This window comes from Oncorhynchus keta, unplaced genomic scaffold, assembly GCF_023373465.1.
Source record: "Oncorhynchus keta strain PuntledgeMale-10-30-2019 unplaced genomic scaffold, Oket_V2 Un_scaffold_8559_pilon_pilon, whole genome shotgun sequence".
NCBI classification, from domain to species: Eukaryota; Metazoa; Chordata; class Actinopteri; order Salmoniformes; family Salmonidae; genus Oncorhynchus; species Oncorhynchus keta.
The window spans coordinates 23,917-35,930 of NW_026291008.1; the positions used below are offsets into that span (position 1 = coordinate 23,917).

At 45.9% G+C, this 12,014-nt stretch overlaps 1 protein-coding gene and 1 long non-coding RNA gene across 3 annotated transcripts in view; both read left to right on the forward strand.

Annotated features, from left to right (window-relative positions):
* The first annotated feature begins 580 nt into the window (after positions 1-580).
* Positions 581-12,014, forward strand: part of LOC118380960 (rap guanine nucleotide exchange factor 5-like) — a 46,914-nt gene continuing 35,480 nt past the window's right edge. The window contains exons 1-6 of the mRNA XM_052517575.1: positions 581-700; positions 2,203-2,350; positions 2,569-2,666; positions 9,121-9,151; positions 11,176-11,254; positions 11,865-12,014. Coding sequence (XP_052373535.1) covers positions 663-700; positions 2,203-2,350; positions 2,569-2,666; positions 9,121-9,151; positions 11,176-11,254; positions 11,865-12,014 — 544 coding nt within the window. The 5' untranslated portion in view covers positions 581-662. The remainder of the gene's footprint in view (positions 701-2,202; positions 2,351-2,568; positions 2,667-9,120; positions 9,152-11,175; positions 11,255-11,864) is intronic.
* On the forward strand, positions 9,229-11,156 carry LOC127929594 (uncharacterized). 2 transcript variants are annotated; one of them, XR_008135298.1, is made up of 3 exons: positions 9,229-9,286; positions 9,547-9,636; positions 9,681-11,156. It is a non-coding gene; the product is annotated as an uncharacterized LOC127929594 (long non-coding RNA). The 2 variants fall into 2 exon arrangements; XR_008135297.1 differs by lacking the exon at positions 9,229-9,286 and adding an exon at positions 9,384-9,478 and having other exon boundaries at positions 9,681-11,141.

The following is a 12,014-nucleotide window of genomic DNA, read 5'->3' on the forward strand; positions in this document are numbered from 1 at the left end:
TGTTGAAGTGTTGAGTGTTTGGAGTGTTGGAGTGTTGAAGTGTTGGAGTGTTTGAAGTGTTGGAGTGTTGGAGTGTTGAAGTGTTGGAGTGTTGAAGTGTTGGAGTGTTGGAGTGTTGAAGTGTTGGAGTGTTGAAGTGTTGAAGTGTTGGAGTGTTGAAGTGTGTTGAAGTGTTGGAGTGTTGAAGTGTTGGAGTGTTGGAGTGTTGAAGTGTTGGAGTGTTGAAGTGTTGGAGTGTTGGAGTGTTGAAGTGTTGGAGTGTTGGAGTGTTGAAGTGTTGGAGTGTTGAAGTGTTGGAGTGTTGGAGTGTTGGAGTGTGCCCCTGTCTATCCGGCAATACAATAAAAAAACAAGACATTGTTCTGTCTGTTTTGCTTAATATAATGAATTTGAAATGATTTATACTTTTACTTTTGATACTTAAGTATATTTAAAACCAAATATTTTTAGACTTTTAAACAAGTAATATTTTACTGGGTGACTTTCACTTTTACTTGAGTCATTTTCTATGAAGTTATCTTGACTTTTACTACAGTATTACTATTGAGTACTTTTTCCACCACTGAGTTTTAGCCAGTTCTATTGGATGCTGTTGTAAATGGTGTGTTTCCTGTTTTACAGAGCCTCTCCTGGATGACTTCCTGCTGACATACCTGGTATTCATGTCAACCAGTGATCTGTGTCAGGCTCTCCTGGGACAATATCCTTCTACTTCAGGCTGTGGTGGTCACCTGTACAATATAGTGCACCACCCTAACCTCTAGACTACAGAACCTTACCTCTAAACTACAGTACACAGCCCTTACCTCTAGACTACAGTACCTTACCTCTAAACTACAGTACACCACGCTTACCTCTAGACTACAGTACCTTACCTCTAAACGACAGTACACAGCCCTTACCTCTAGACTACAGAACCTTACCTGTAAACTACAGTACACCACGCTTACCTCTAGACTACAGTACCTAACCTCTAAACTACAGTACCTTACCTCTAAACTACAGTACACAGCCCTTACCTCTAGACTACAGTACCTTACCTCTAAACTACAGTACACTACCTCTAAACTACAGTACACAGCCCTTACCTCTAGACTACAGAACCTTACCTCTAAACTACAGTACACAGCCCTTACCTCTAGACTATAGAACCTTACCTCTAAACTACAGTACACCACCCTTACCTTTAGACTACAGTACCTTACCTCCAGACTACAGTACACCACCCTTACATCTAGACTACAGTACCTTACCTCCAGACTACAGTACACCACACTAACCTCTAGACTACAGTGCACAACCCTTATCTCTAGACTACAGTACCTTACCTCCAGACTACAGTACACAGCCCTTACCTCTAGACTACAGTACCTTACCTCTGGACTACAGTACCTTACCTCTAGACTACAGTATACGACCCTTACCTCTAGACTACAGTACCTAACCTCTAGACTACAGTACCTTACCTCCAGACTACATTACACAGCCCTTACTTCTAGACTACAGTATACCACCCTTACCTCTAGACTACAGTACCTCACCTCTAGACTACAGTACCTCACCTCTAGACTACAGTACCTTACCTCTAGACTACAGTACACAACCCTTACATCTAGGCTACAGTACCTTACCTCTAGACTACAGTATCTCACCTCTAGACTACAGTACCAAACCTCTAGGCTACAGTATACAACCCTTACCTCTAGACTACAGTACCTTACCTTACCTCTAGACTACAGTACCTCACCTCTAGACTACAGTACTTTACATCTAAACTACAGTAGCTTACCTCTAGACTACAGTAAACCACCCTTACCTCTAGACTTCAGTACCTCACCTCTAGACTACAGTACACCACCCACCTCTAAAGTTACTGACTGTACCACACACACACACACACACACACACACACACACACACACACACACACACACACACACACACACACACACACACACACACACACACACACACACACACACACACACACACACACACACACACACACACACACACACACACACACACACACACACACACACACACACCTCACCCTTAAACCCACTACACACATACACCTCCAACTTGGAACAATTAAAAATAGCGGTGTTGATCCTGTTGGCCTAGCTAATGTCAATACACACAAAGCCTACTGAGAGCCCTCTCTCCTGCTGTGCTGATGCCTTAACTCACGAAGCCCACCTATTGTTCAAAGAGACACCACCGGGGGAAAGAGGAAGGGAAGGAGGTTCTGGACAGGAAACGTCAGGTCCTGCACCTGGTGACACAGTGGACAACACTGTACAGGGACTTCCTACGAGAAGACGAGCATGTTAAACTCTTCATGAAGGTATGCTGGAGCGAGGGAGGAGAAGAAGAAGGGTTATTATAGCCTGTTTCCAGATCTGTTTGTGCTTTCTTTCAAACTTCTCTAGTCATAAATAAGGGGTTGGCAAGACAAATGTGGGGCCAGGCTAAGGATATGGGACAGTGAGATGACCCTAAAATAAGTGATATCATGATGATACGGGAGGGTGAAAACAGACATTCGATGTCTTTGTGTTTCAGACATTGTATCGTTTCCTCCTGGATGACCTGTATGAGTATCCAACTCTAGAGAAGGAGCAGAAGGACCTGCAGAAACTCCTGCGGCTGCATCGCAGACAGTGAGTGGCCATAGAAATTGAATAATAGAATAATATGATGAATTAGTTACACTACATGACCAAAAGTATGTGGACACCTACTCGTCGAACTTCTCATTACAGAATCATGGGCATTAAAATGGAGTTGCTCCCCCCCCCTTTTGCTGCTACAAAAGCCTCCAGGCTTTCCACTAGATGTCGGAACATAGCTGCGGGGACTTGCTTCCACTCAGCCACACGATCATTAGTGAGGTCGGGCACTGATGTTGAGCAATTAGGCCTGGCTCACAGTCGGCGTTCCAATTCTTCTGAAAGGTGTTCGATGGGTTGAAGTCAGGGCTCTGTGCAGGCCAGTCAAGTTCTTCCACACCGATCTCGACAAACCATTTCTGTTTGGACCTCGCTTCGTGCAGGGGGGCATTGTCATGTTGAAACAGGAAAGAGCCTTCCCCAAATCGTTGCCACAAAGTTGGAAGCACAGTATCGTCTAGAATGTAATTCTATAATGTAACGTTAAGATTATCCTTCATTGGAACTAAGTGGCCTAGCCTGAACCATGGAAAACAGCCCCAGACCATTATTCGTCCTCCACCAAACTTTACAGTTGACACTATGCATTCCGGCAGGTAGCGTTCTCCTGGAATCTGCCAAATCCAGATTCGTCTGTCGGACTGCCAGATGGTGAAGCTTGATTCATCACTCCAGAGAACGTGTTTCCACTTCTCCAGAGTCCAATGGCGGTGAGCTTTTCACCACTCCAGCCGATGTTTGGCATTACACATGGTGATGTTAGGCTTGTGTGCAGCCGCTTGGCCATGATAACCCATTTCATTAAGCTCCCGATGACCAGTTCTTGTGCTGACATTGCGTCCAGAGGCAGTTCGGAACTCAGTGGTGAGGGTTGCATTCGAGGATAGACCATTTTTAAGAGCTACTGTCATGGCCATCGAAAGAAGTGGACAAAGTGCAGCGTGGTGAGCGTACATTTTCCTTTTATTTAAATGTCGCCAACAAACAAAGAAACAGCCCTTAAGCTTCACGGTTATGTGCCACTAACAAAAGTCAACTTCCCACAATGACAGAAGGGAAAAAGGCTGCCTAAGTATGATTCCCAATCAGAGACAACGATAGACAGCTGTCCCTGATTGAGAACCATACCCGGCCAAAACATAAATACAAAAACATAGAAAACAGAACATAGAATGCCCACCCAAATCACACCCTGACCAAACCAAATAGAGACATAAAAAGGCTCTCTAAGGTCAGGGCATGACAGCTATGCGTTCTGTGAGGTTGTGTGGCCTACCACTTCGCGGCTGAGCCGTTGTTGCTCCTAGATGTTTCCACTTCACAAAAACAGCAAGTTATTGCAAGCAAGTCAACAGCAGTTGACCAGGGCAGCTCAAGCAGGGCACACATTTGAACTAACTGACTTGTTAGCATGGTGGCATCCTATGACAGCCCCACGTTGAGCTCTTCAGTAAGGTCATTCTACTGCCAATGTTTGTCTATAGAAATGGATGTGTGCTCAATTTTATACACTTGTCAGCAACAGGTGAGGCTGAAATAGCTGAATGCACTAATTTCAAGGGGTGCCCACATACTTTTGTATATATAGTGTATTTATGTGTAATGTATGTGTGGATTATTTCTCCTAAGTATGTATTCCGAACATGTAGCTGGTAAACAGGAAATGTGACTTTGTGTGCATGTCAAATGGCACCCTTTTCCCTGTATAGTGCACTAATTCTGACCAAAGCCATATAGGCCTATCAACCTACTCCCTATTGGCCTGTAAAGGGGTTGCGTTGTTGCCCTGTTTGGGGCTGCGTTGTTGTACTGTTTGGGGCTGCGTTGTTGTACTGTTTGGGGCTGTGTTGTTGTACTGTTTGGGGCTGTGTTGTTGTACTGTTTGGGGCTGTGTTGTTGTACTGTTTGGGGCTGTGTTGTTGTACTGTTTGGGGCTGTGTTGTTGTACTGTTTGGGGCTGCGTTGTTGCCCTGTTTGGGGCTGTGTTGTTGTACTGTTTCGGGCTATGTTGTTGTACTGTTTGGGGCTGTGTTGTTGTGCTGTTTGGAGAGTGTGTTGTTGTACTGTTTGGAGAGTGTGTTGTACTGTTTGGGGTTGTGTTGTTGTACTGTTTGGGGCTGTGTTGTTGTGCTGTTTGGGGCTGTGTTGTTGTGCTGTTTGGGGCTGTGTTGTTATCCTGTTTGGGGCTGTGCTGTTATCCTGTTTGGGGCTGTGTTGTTGTCATGTTTGGGGCTGTGTTGTTGTCCCTGTTTGGAGCTGTGTTGTTGTCATGTTTGGGGCTGTGTTGTTGTCCAATTTTGGGGCTGTGTTGTTGTCCCTGTTTGGAGCTGTGTTGTTGTCCCTGTTTGGGGCTGCGTTGTTGTACTGCTTGGGGCTATGTTGTTGTACTGTTTGGGGCTGTGTTGTTGTGCTGTTTGGGGCTATGTTGTTGTGCTGTTTGGGGCTGTGTTGTTGTGCTGTTTGGGGCTGTGTTGTTATCCTGTTTGGAGCTGTGTGGTTGTCCCTGTTTTGGGCTGTGTTGTTGTCCCTGTTTGGAGCTGTGTTGTTGTCCCTGTTTGGAGCTGTGTTGTTGTTCCTGTTTGGGGCTGTGTTGTTGTACTGTTTCGGGCTGCGTTGTTGCCCTGTTTGGGGCTGTGTTGTTGTACTGTTTGGGGCTGTATTGTTGTACTGTTTGGGGCTGTGTTGTTGTGCTGTTTGGGGCTGTGTTGTTATCATGTTTGGGGCTGTTTGGGGCTGTGTTTTTATCCTGTTTGGGGCTGTGTTGTTGTCCTGTTTGGGGCTGTGTTGTTGTCCTGTTTGGGGCTGTGTTGTTGTCCCTGTTTGGGGCTGTGTTGTTGTGCTGTTTGGGGCTGTGTTGTTGTCCTGTTTGGGGCTGTGTTGTTGTCCTGTTTGGGGCTGTGTTGTTGTCCTGTTTGGGGCTGTGTTGTTGTCCCTGTTTGGGGCTGTGTTGTTGTCCCTGTTTGGGGCTGTGTTGTTGTCCCTGTTTGGGGCTGTGTTGTTGTCCCTGTTTGGGGCTGTGTTGGCTGTGGGGTTGTTGTCCCTGTTTGGGGCTGTGTTGTTGTCCCTGTTTGGGGCTGTGTTGTTGTCCCTGTTTGGGGCTGTGTTGTTGTCCTGTTTGGGGCTGTTTGGGGCTATGTTGTTGTCCCTGTTTGGGGCTGTGTTGTTGTCCCTGTTTGGGGCTGTGTTGTTGTGCTGTTTTGTGGGCTGTTTGGGGCTGTGTTGTCCCTGTTTGGGGCTGTGTTGTTGTCCCTGTTTGGGGCTGTGTTGTTGTCCCTGTTTGAGGCTGTGTTGTTGTCCCTGTTTGGGGCTGTGTTGTTGTCCCTGTTTGGGGCTGTGTTGTTGTCCCTGTTTGGGGCTGTGTTGTTGTCCCTGTTTGGGGCTGTGTTGTTGTCCCTGTTTGGGGCTGTGTTGTTGTCCCTGTTTGGGGCTGTGTTGTTGTCCCTGTTTGGGGCTGTGTTGTTGTCCCTGTTTGGGGCTGTGTTGTTGTCCCTGTTTGGGGCTGTGTTGCTGTTTGGGGCTGTGTTGTTGTCCCTGTTTGCTGTGTTGTTGTCCCTGTTTGGAGCTGTGTTGTTGTCCCTGTTTGGGGCTGTGTTGTTGTCCCTGTTTGGGGCTGTGTTGTTGTCCTGTTTGGGGCTGTGTTGTTGTCCCTGTTTGGGGCTGTGTTGTTGTCCCTGTTTGGGGCTGTGTTGTTGTCCCTGTTTGGGGCTGTGTTGTTGTCCCTGTTTGGGGCTGTGTTGTGTCCCTGTTTTGTGTTGTTGTCCCTGTTTGGGGCTGTGTTGTTGTCCCTGTTTGGGGCTGTGTGTTGTCCCTGTTTGGGGCTGTGTTTGTCCCTGTTTGGGGCTGTGTTGTTGTCCCTGTTTGGGGCTGTGTTGTTGTCCCTGTTTGGGGCTGTGTTGTTGTCCCTGTTTGGGGCTGTGTTGTTGTCCCTGTTTGGGGCTGTGTTGTTGTCCCTGTTTGGGGCTGTGTTGTTGTCCCTGTTTGGGGCTGTGTTGTTGTCCCTGTTTGGGGCTGTGTTGTTGTGCTGTTTGGGGCTGTGTTGTTGTCCCTGTTTGGGGCTGTGTTGTTGTCCCTGTTTGGGGCTGTGTTGTTGTCCCTGTTTGGGGCTGTGTTGTTGTCCCTGTTTGGGGCTGTGTTGTTGTCCTGTTTGGGGCTGTGTTGTTGTCCCTGCTGTGTTGTTGTCCCTGTTTGGGGCTGTGTTGTTGTCCCTGTTTGGGGCTGTGTTGTTGTCCCTGTTTGGGGCTGTGTTGTTGTCCCTGTTTGGGGCTGTGTTGTTGTCCTGTTTGGGGCTGTGTTGTTGTCCCTGTTTGGGGCTGTGTTGTTGTCCCTGTTTGGAGCTGTGTTGTTGTCCCTGTTTGGGGCTGTGTTGTTGTCCTGTTTGTGTTGTTGTTTGTTTGGGGCTGTGTTGTTGTCCCTGTTTGGGGCTGTGTTGTTGTCCCTGTTTGGGGCTGTGTTGTTGTCCCTGTTTGGGGCTGTGTTGTTGTCCCTGTTTGGGGCTGTGTTGTTGACCCTGTTTGGGCTGTGTTGTTGTCCCTGTTTGGGGCTGTGTTGGGCTGTGTTGTTGTCCTGTTTGGGGCTGTGTTGTTGTCCTGTTTGGGGCTGTGTTGTTGTCCCTGTTTGGGCTGTGTTGTTGTCCCTGTTTTGGGGCTGTGTTGTTGTCCCTGTTTGGGGCTGTGTTGTTGTCCCTGTTTGGGGCTGTGTTGTTGTCCCTGTTTGGGGCTGTGTTGTTGTCCTGTTTGGGGCTGTGTTGTTGTCCCTGTTTGGGCTGTGTTGTTGTCCCTGTTTTGGGCTGTGTTGTTGTCCCTGTTTGGGGCTGTGTTGTTGTCCCTGTTTGGGGCTGTGTTGTTGTCCCTGTTTTGGGCTGTGTTGTTGTCCCTGTTTGGGGCTGTGTTGTTGTCCCTGTTTGGGGCTGTGTTGTTGTCCCTGTTTGGGGCTGTGTTGTTGTCCCTGTTTGGGGCTGTGTTGTTGTCCCTGTTTGGGGCTGTGTTGTTGTCCCTGTTTTGGGCTGTGTTGTTGTCCCTGTTTGGGGCTGTGTTGTTGTCCCTGTTTGGGGCTGTGTTGTTGTCCCTGTTTGGAGTTGTGTTGTTGTCCCTGTTTGGGGCTGTGTTGTTGTCCCTGTTTGGGGCTGTGTTGTTGTCCCTGTTTGGGGCTGTGTTGTTGTCCCTGTTTGGGGCTGTGTTGTTGTCCCTGTTTTGGGCTGTGTTGTTGTCCCTGTTTTGGGCTGTGTTGTTGTCCCTGTTTGGGGCTGTGTTGTTGTCCCTGTTTTGGGCTGTGTTGTTGTCCCTGTTTGGAGTTGTGTTGTTGTCCCTGTTTGGGGCTGTGTTGTTGTCCCTGTTTGGGGCTGTGTTGTTGTCCTGTTTGGGACTGTGTCGTTGTCCCGTTGGGGTATGTGTTGTTGTGCTGTTGGAGTCCCTGAGTTCCTCTCCCTCTGTCTCAGGGGTCTAAGACACTTAGGAAGAATATCTAGGAAAGCACAAGCTGTGACAGAGAGGCCTGTTCCATTTCTACTGTTGGTTCTCTTATTGCCAATAGCGTTGAGGATACCTTCCTGGTTGACAAACGCACACATCCAAGAACACCCAGAATATAGAACATGGTGTCCATCGAGTGGGACACATCCCATGTCAACCCTCCTCCCTCCTCCCTTCCTTCTCCTCACCTACTCCCTCCCAACCAAATTCACATAGAAATGTGAGTTATAGATCTGTTATTAAAATTGAAAGCAAGTCTAAGGGGTGGTAAATAATTTCTATGCTTCCCGTTCATGAGATTAGTTTTCGCGTCTTACTTTCGGTTTTGTACACCAGCTTCAAACAGCTGAAAATACAATCCTTTTGGTTATTGAAATATATTTCACAGCGGTTTAGATGGTACAATGATTCTCTACACTATACATCGCTTGTTTTGTCACATAAACTGAAATTAGGGAAACTATTTGAATGTTAGCAACCAGGAAATGGTGGACATTTCTACATATTGCACCTTTAATCAGGACCATGACTCATGTCACCTAACCTTGACTAATCTAGTTGATTGATGTAAAATCACAGTACTACCAGGTTACTAGTTGATTGATGTAAAATCACAGTACTACCAGGTTACTAGTTGATTGATGTAAAATCACAGTACTACCAGGTTACTAGTTGATTGATGTAAAATCACAGTACTACCAGGTTACTAGTTGATTGATGTAAAATCACAGTACTACCAGGTTACTAGTTGATTGATGTAAAATCACAGTACTACCAGGTTACTAGTTGATTGATGTAAAATAGTTGATTGATTGATGTAAAATCACAGTACTACCAGGTTACTAGTTGATTGATGTAAAATCACAGTACTACCAGGTTACCAGTTAATTGAAACGGTTCAAAACAAGTGTGTGTATTATTTTTTTTTGTCGTTCTTGTCTCATGGTCTAATTGTTTGATTTTGTTTCTCTCTCCAGTACATTGGAGGAGTATTCACCCTACAGAAAGGTAAGAGGCCAAACTACATGAGATGAGTATTCACCCTACAGAAAGGTAAGAGGCCAAACTACATGAGATGAGTATTCACCTCACAGAAAGGTAAGAGGCCAAACTACATGAGATGAGTATTCACCCCACAGAAAGGTAAGAGGCCAAACTACATGAGATGAGTATTCACCCTACAGGTTAAAGGTAATGAGATGCCAATTCACTACATGAGATGATGAGTATTCACCCTACAGAAAGGTAAGAGGCCAAACTACATGAGATGAGTATTCACCCTACAGAAAGGTAAGAGGCCAAACTACATGAGATGAGTATTCACCCCACAGAAAGGTAAGAGGCCAAACTACATGAGATGAGTATTCACCCCAAACTACATGAGAGAGTAACCCTACAGAAAGGTAAGAGGCCAAACTACATGAGATGAGTATTCACCCCACAGAAAGGTAAGAGGCCAAACTACATGAGATGAGTATTCACCCTACAGAAAGGTAAGAGGCCAAACTACATGAGATGAGTATTCACCCACAGAAAGGTAAGAGGCCAAACTACATGAGATGAGTATTCACCCCACAGAAAGGTAAGAGGCCAAACTACATGAGATGAGTATTCACCCCACAGAAAGGTAAGAGGCCAAACTACATGAGATGAGTATTCACCCCACAGAAAGGTAAGAGGCCAAACTATATGAGATGAGTATTCACCCCACAGAAAGGTAAGAGGCCAAACTACATGAGATGAGTATTCACCCCACAGAAAGGTAAGAGGCCAAACTACATGAGATGAGTATTCACCCCACAGAAAGGTAAGAGGCCAAACTACATGAGATGAGTATTCACCCCACAGAAAGGTAAGATGCCAAACTACATGAGATGAGTATTCACCCCACAGAAAGGTAAGAGGCCAAACTATATGAGATGAGTATTCACCCCACAGAAAGGTAAGAGGCCAAACTATATGAGATGAGTATTCACCCCACAGAAAGGTAAGAGACCAAACTACATGAGATGAGTATTCACCCCACAGAAAGGTAAGAGGCCAAACTGCATGAGAGGTAATGGAGCTATTATATGACTCACAGGAGGCTGCTGAGGGGAGGACAGCGAATGGAATAGCATCAAACACATGGAAACCATGGAAACCATGTGTTGGGTGTTTTTTATTTTTTATTTTATTTCACCTTTATTTAACCAGGTAGGCTAGTTGAGAACACGTTCTCATTTACAACTGCGACCTGGCCAAGATAAAGCAAACTGTGCGACACAAACAACAACACAGAGTTACACATGGAATAAACAAGCGTACAGTCAATAACACAATAGAAAAAAGCAAGTCTATATACAGTGTGTGCAAATGGCGTGAGGAGGTAAGGCAATAAATAGGCCATAGTAGCGAAATAATTACAATTTAGCAGATTAACATTGTACTTGATACCATTCCACTTATTCCACTCCAGCCATCACCACGAGCCCATCCTCCCTAATTAAGGTGCCACCAACCTCCTGTGGTAAAAGTGCGTCATTGTTGGACAGGGTTTCCCAGCTGGTGGCCCACGGGCCATTTTATTTGTCCCCCAAAGTTGAGTTAAAACTCCAGCAAATCAGCTGGTTTTTCATTTTGTAAACCTGTTAGAAAGTGTTTCCATGCATAATAGAGAGAAATATATTTATGTGATTGAATACAAATTTAAACCAGGTTTGAAATGATGATTTAGTAAAATATTATATCTGTTTGGACTTCTTGCAGTCAATTTGCAGTCTACAAATTATTTGTAATTATGTTCTGGCCCCCTGATCATCCCGTCAAGAAAAAATTGGGCCCGTGGCTGAATCTAGTTGAGGATCCCTGTTGTAGGGATGTGTTTACTTTTGAATAGCCAGGTTTCCTTATAGCCTATTTGCATCAGTTTGGGTCATTAAATACTATTGTCCTCTTGTTTCGTGAAGAAACCACAAGAGTCCAAAAGAGTTAGAATGTTTTCTCACACAGTATGAATGTGTTCTGAATTCTCTGTATGTCCCTGCATTTAGAGCAAAGCTCTTTCCCATCAACTGAGCCTGAAAGAGAACGTGCTCCCGACCAGAGGAACACAAAGGGAGACCAGGGAAGGTGAGTCGATCCTCAAATCTGCTGAGTCCCAAATGGCACCCTATTCCCTATATAGTGCACCACTTTTGAGCAGGGCTCTATGGCCATTTGGGATGCAGACCCTGTCTTTGTATTTCTTCTTCCTACATTCCTCCCAGCATGCATTGTTTCCACAGTTTGTGTCGGCTGATGACGTTCTGTATAGAGCATCTCAGAGCCATTCTTTTTAAGGTAGCAAGCACTGTGAGGAGACAGAGTAACAATGGGAATCCTTGAGGCTGGGCAGAATGACACTTTTCTGAACAATGAAATTCCCAATGCTTTCATGTTCAATGATGTCAGTACATGAGGTGATGCATGTGAATTACGACATCATTGAACATGAAAGCATTGTGGATTTCATTGTTCAGAAAAGTCTCAGTCTGTCCAGCCTCTTCACACACATCACCTCATGTACCACTTTATATAGCAGGATGGCCATTTGAGAACACCCAGGAGTTGACCATTCAAATTGCTATGGTCAGTAGTTCCAACTCCATTCTATTCATTCTACTTCTATGGGATAAACAGTGTTCTCTTTCTCTCTGTCTCTGGTTCCTTCCTTCCTCTCCCTCTCTCCCTCCCTCTTCAGTGTTGTGTCATGTGTACGTGAGCATGGACTCATATCTGAGTGTGAGGAGCCTGGCCAGTGTTGTGGCCCAGGGGCTGCTGCAGGAGGTGGCTGAGAGACTGGATGTCCCCCTGGAGGAGCTCGTACTGCTGGCTGTCACCTACCCTGGAG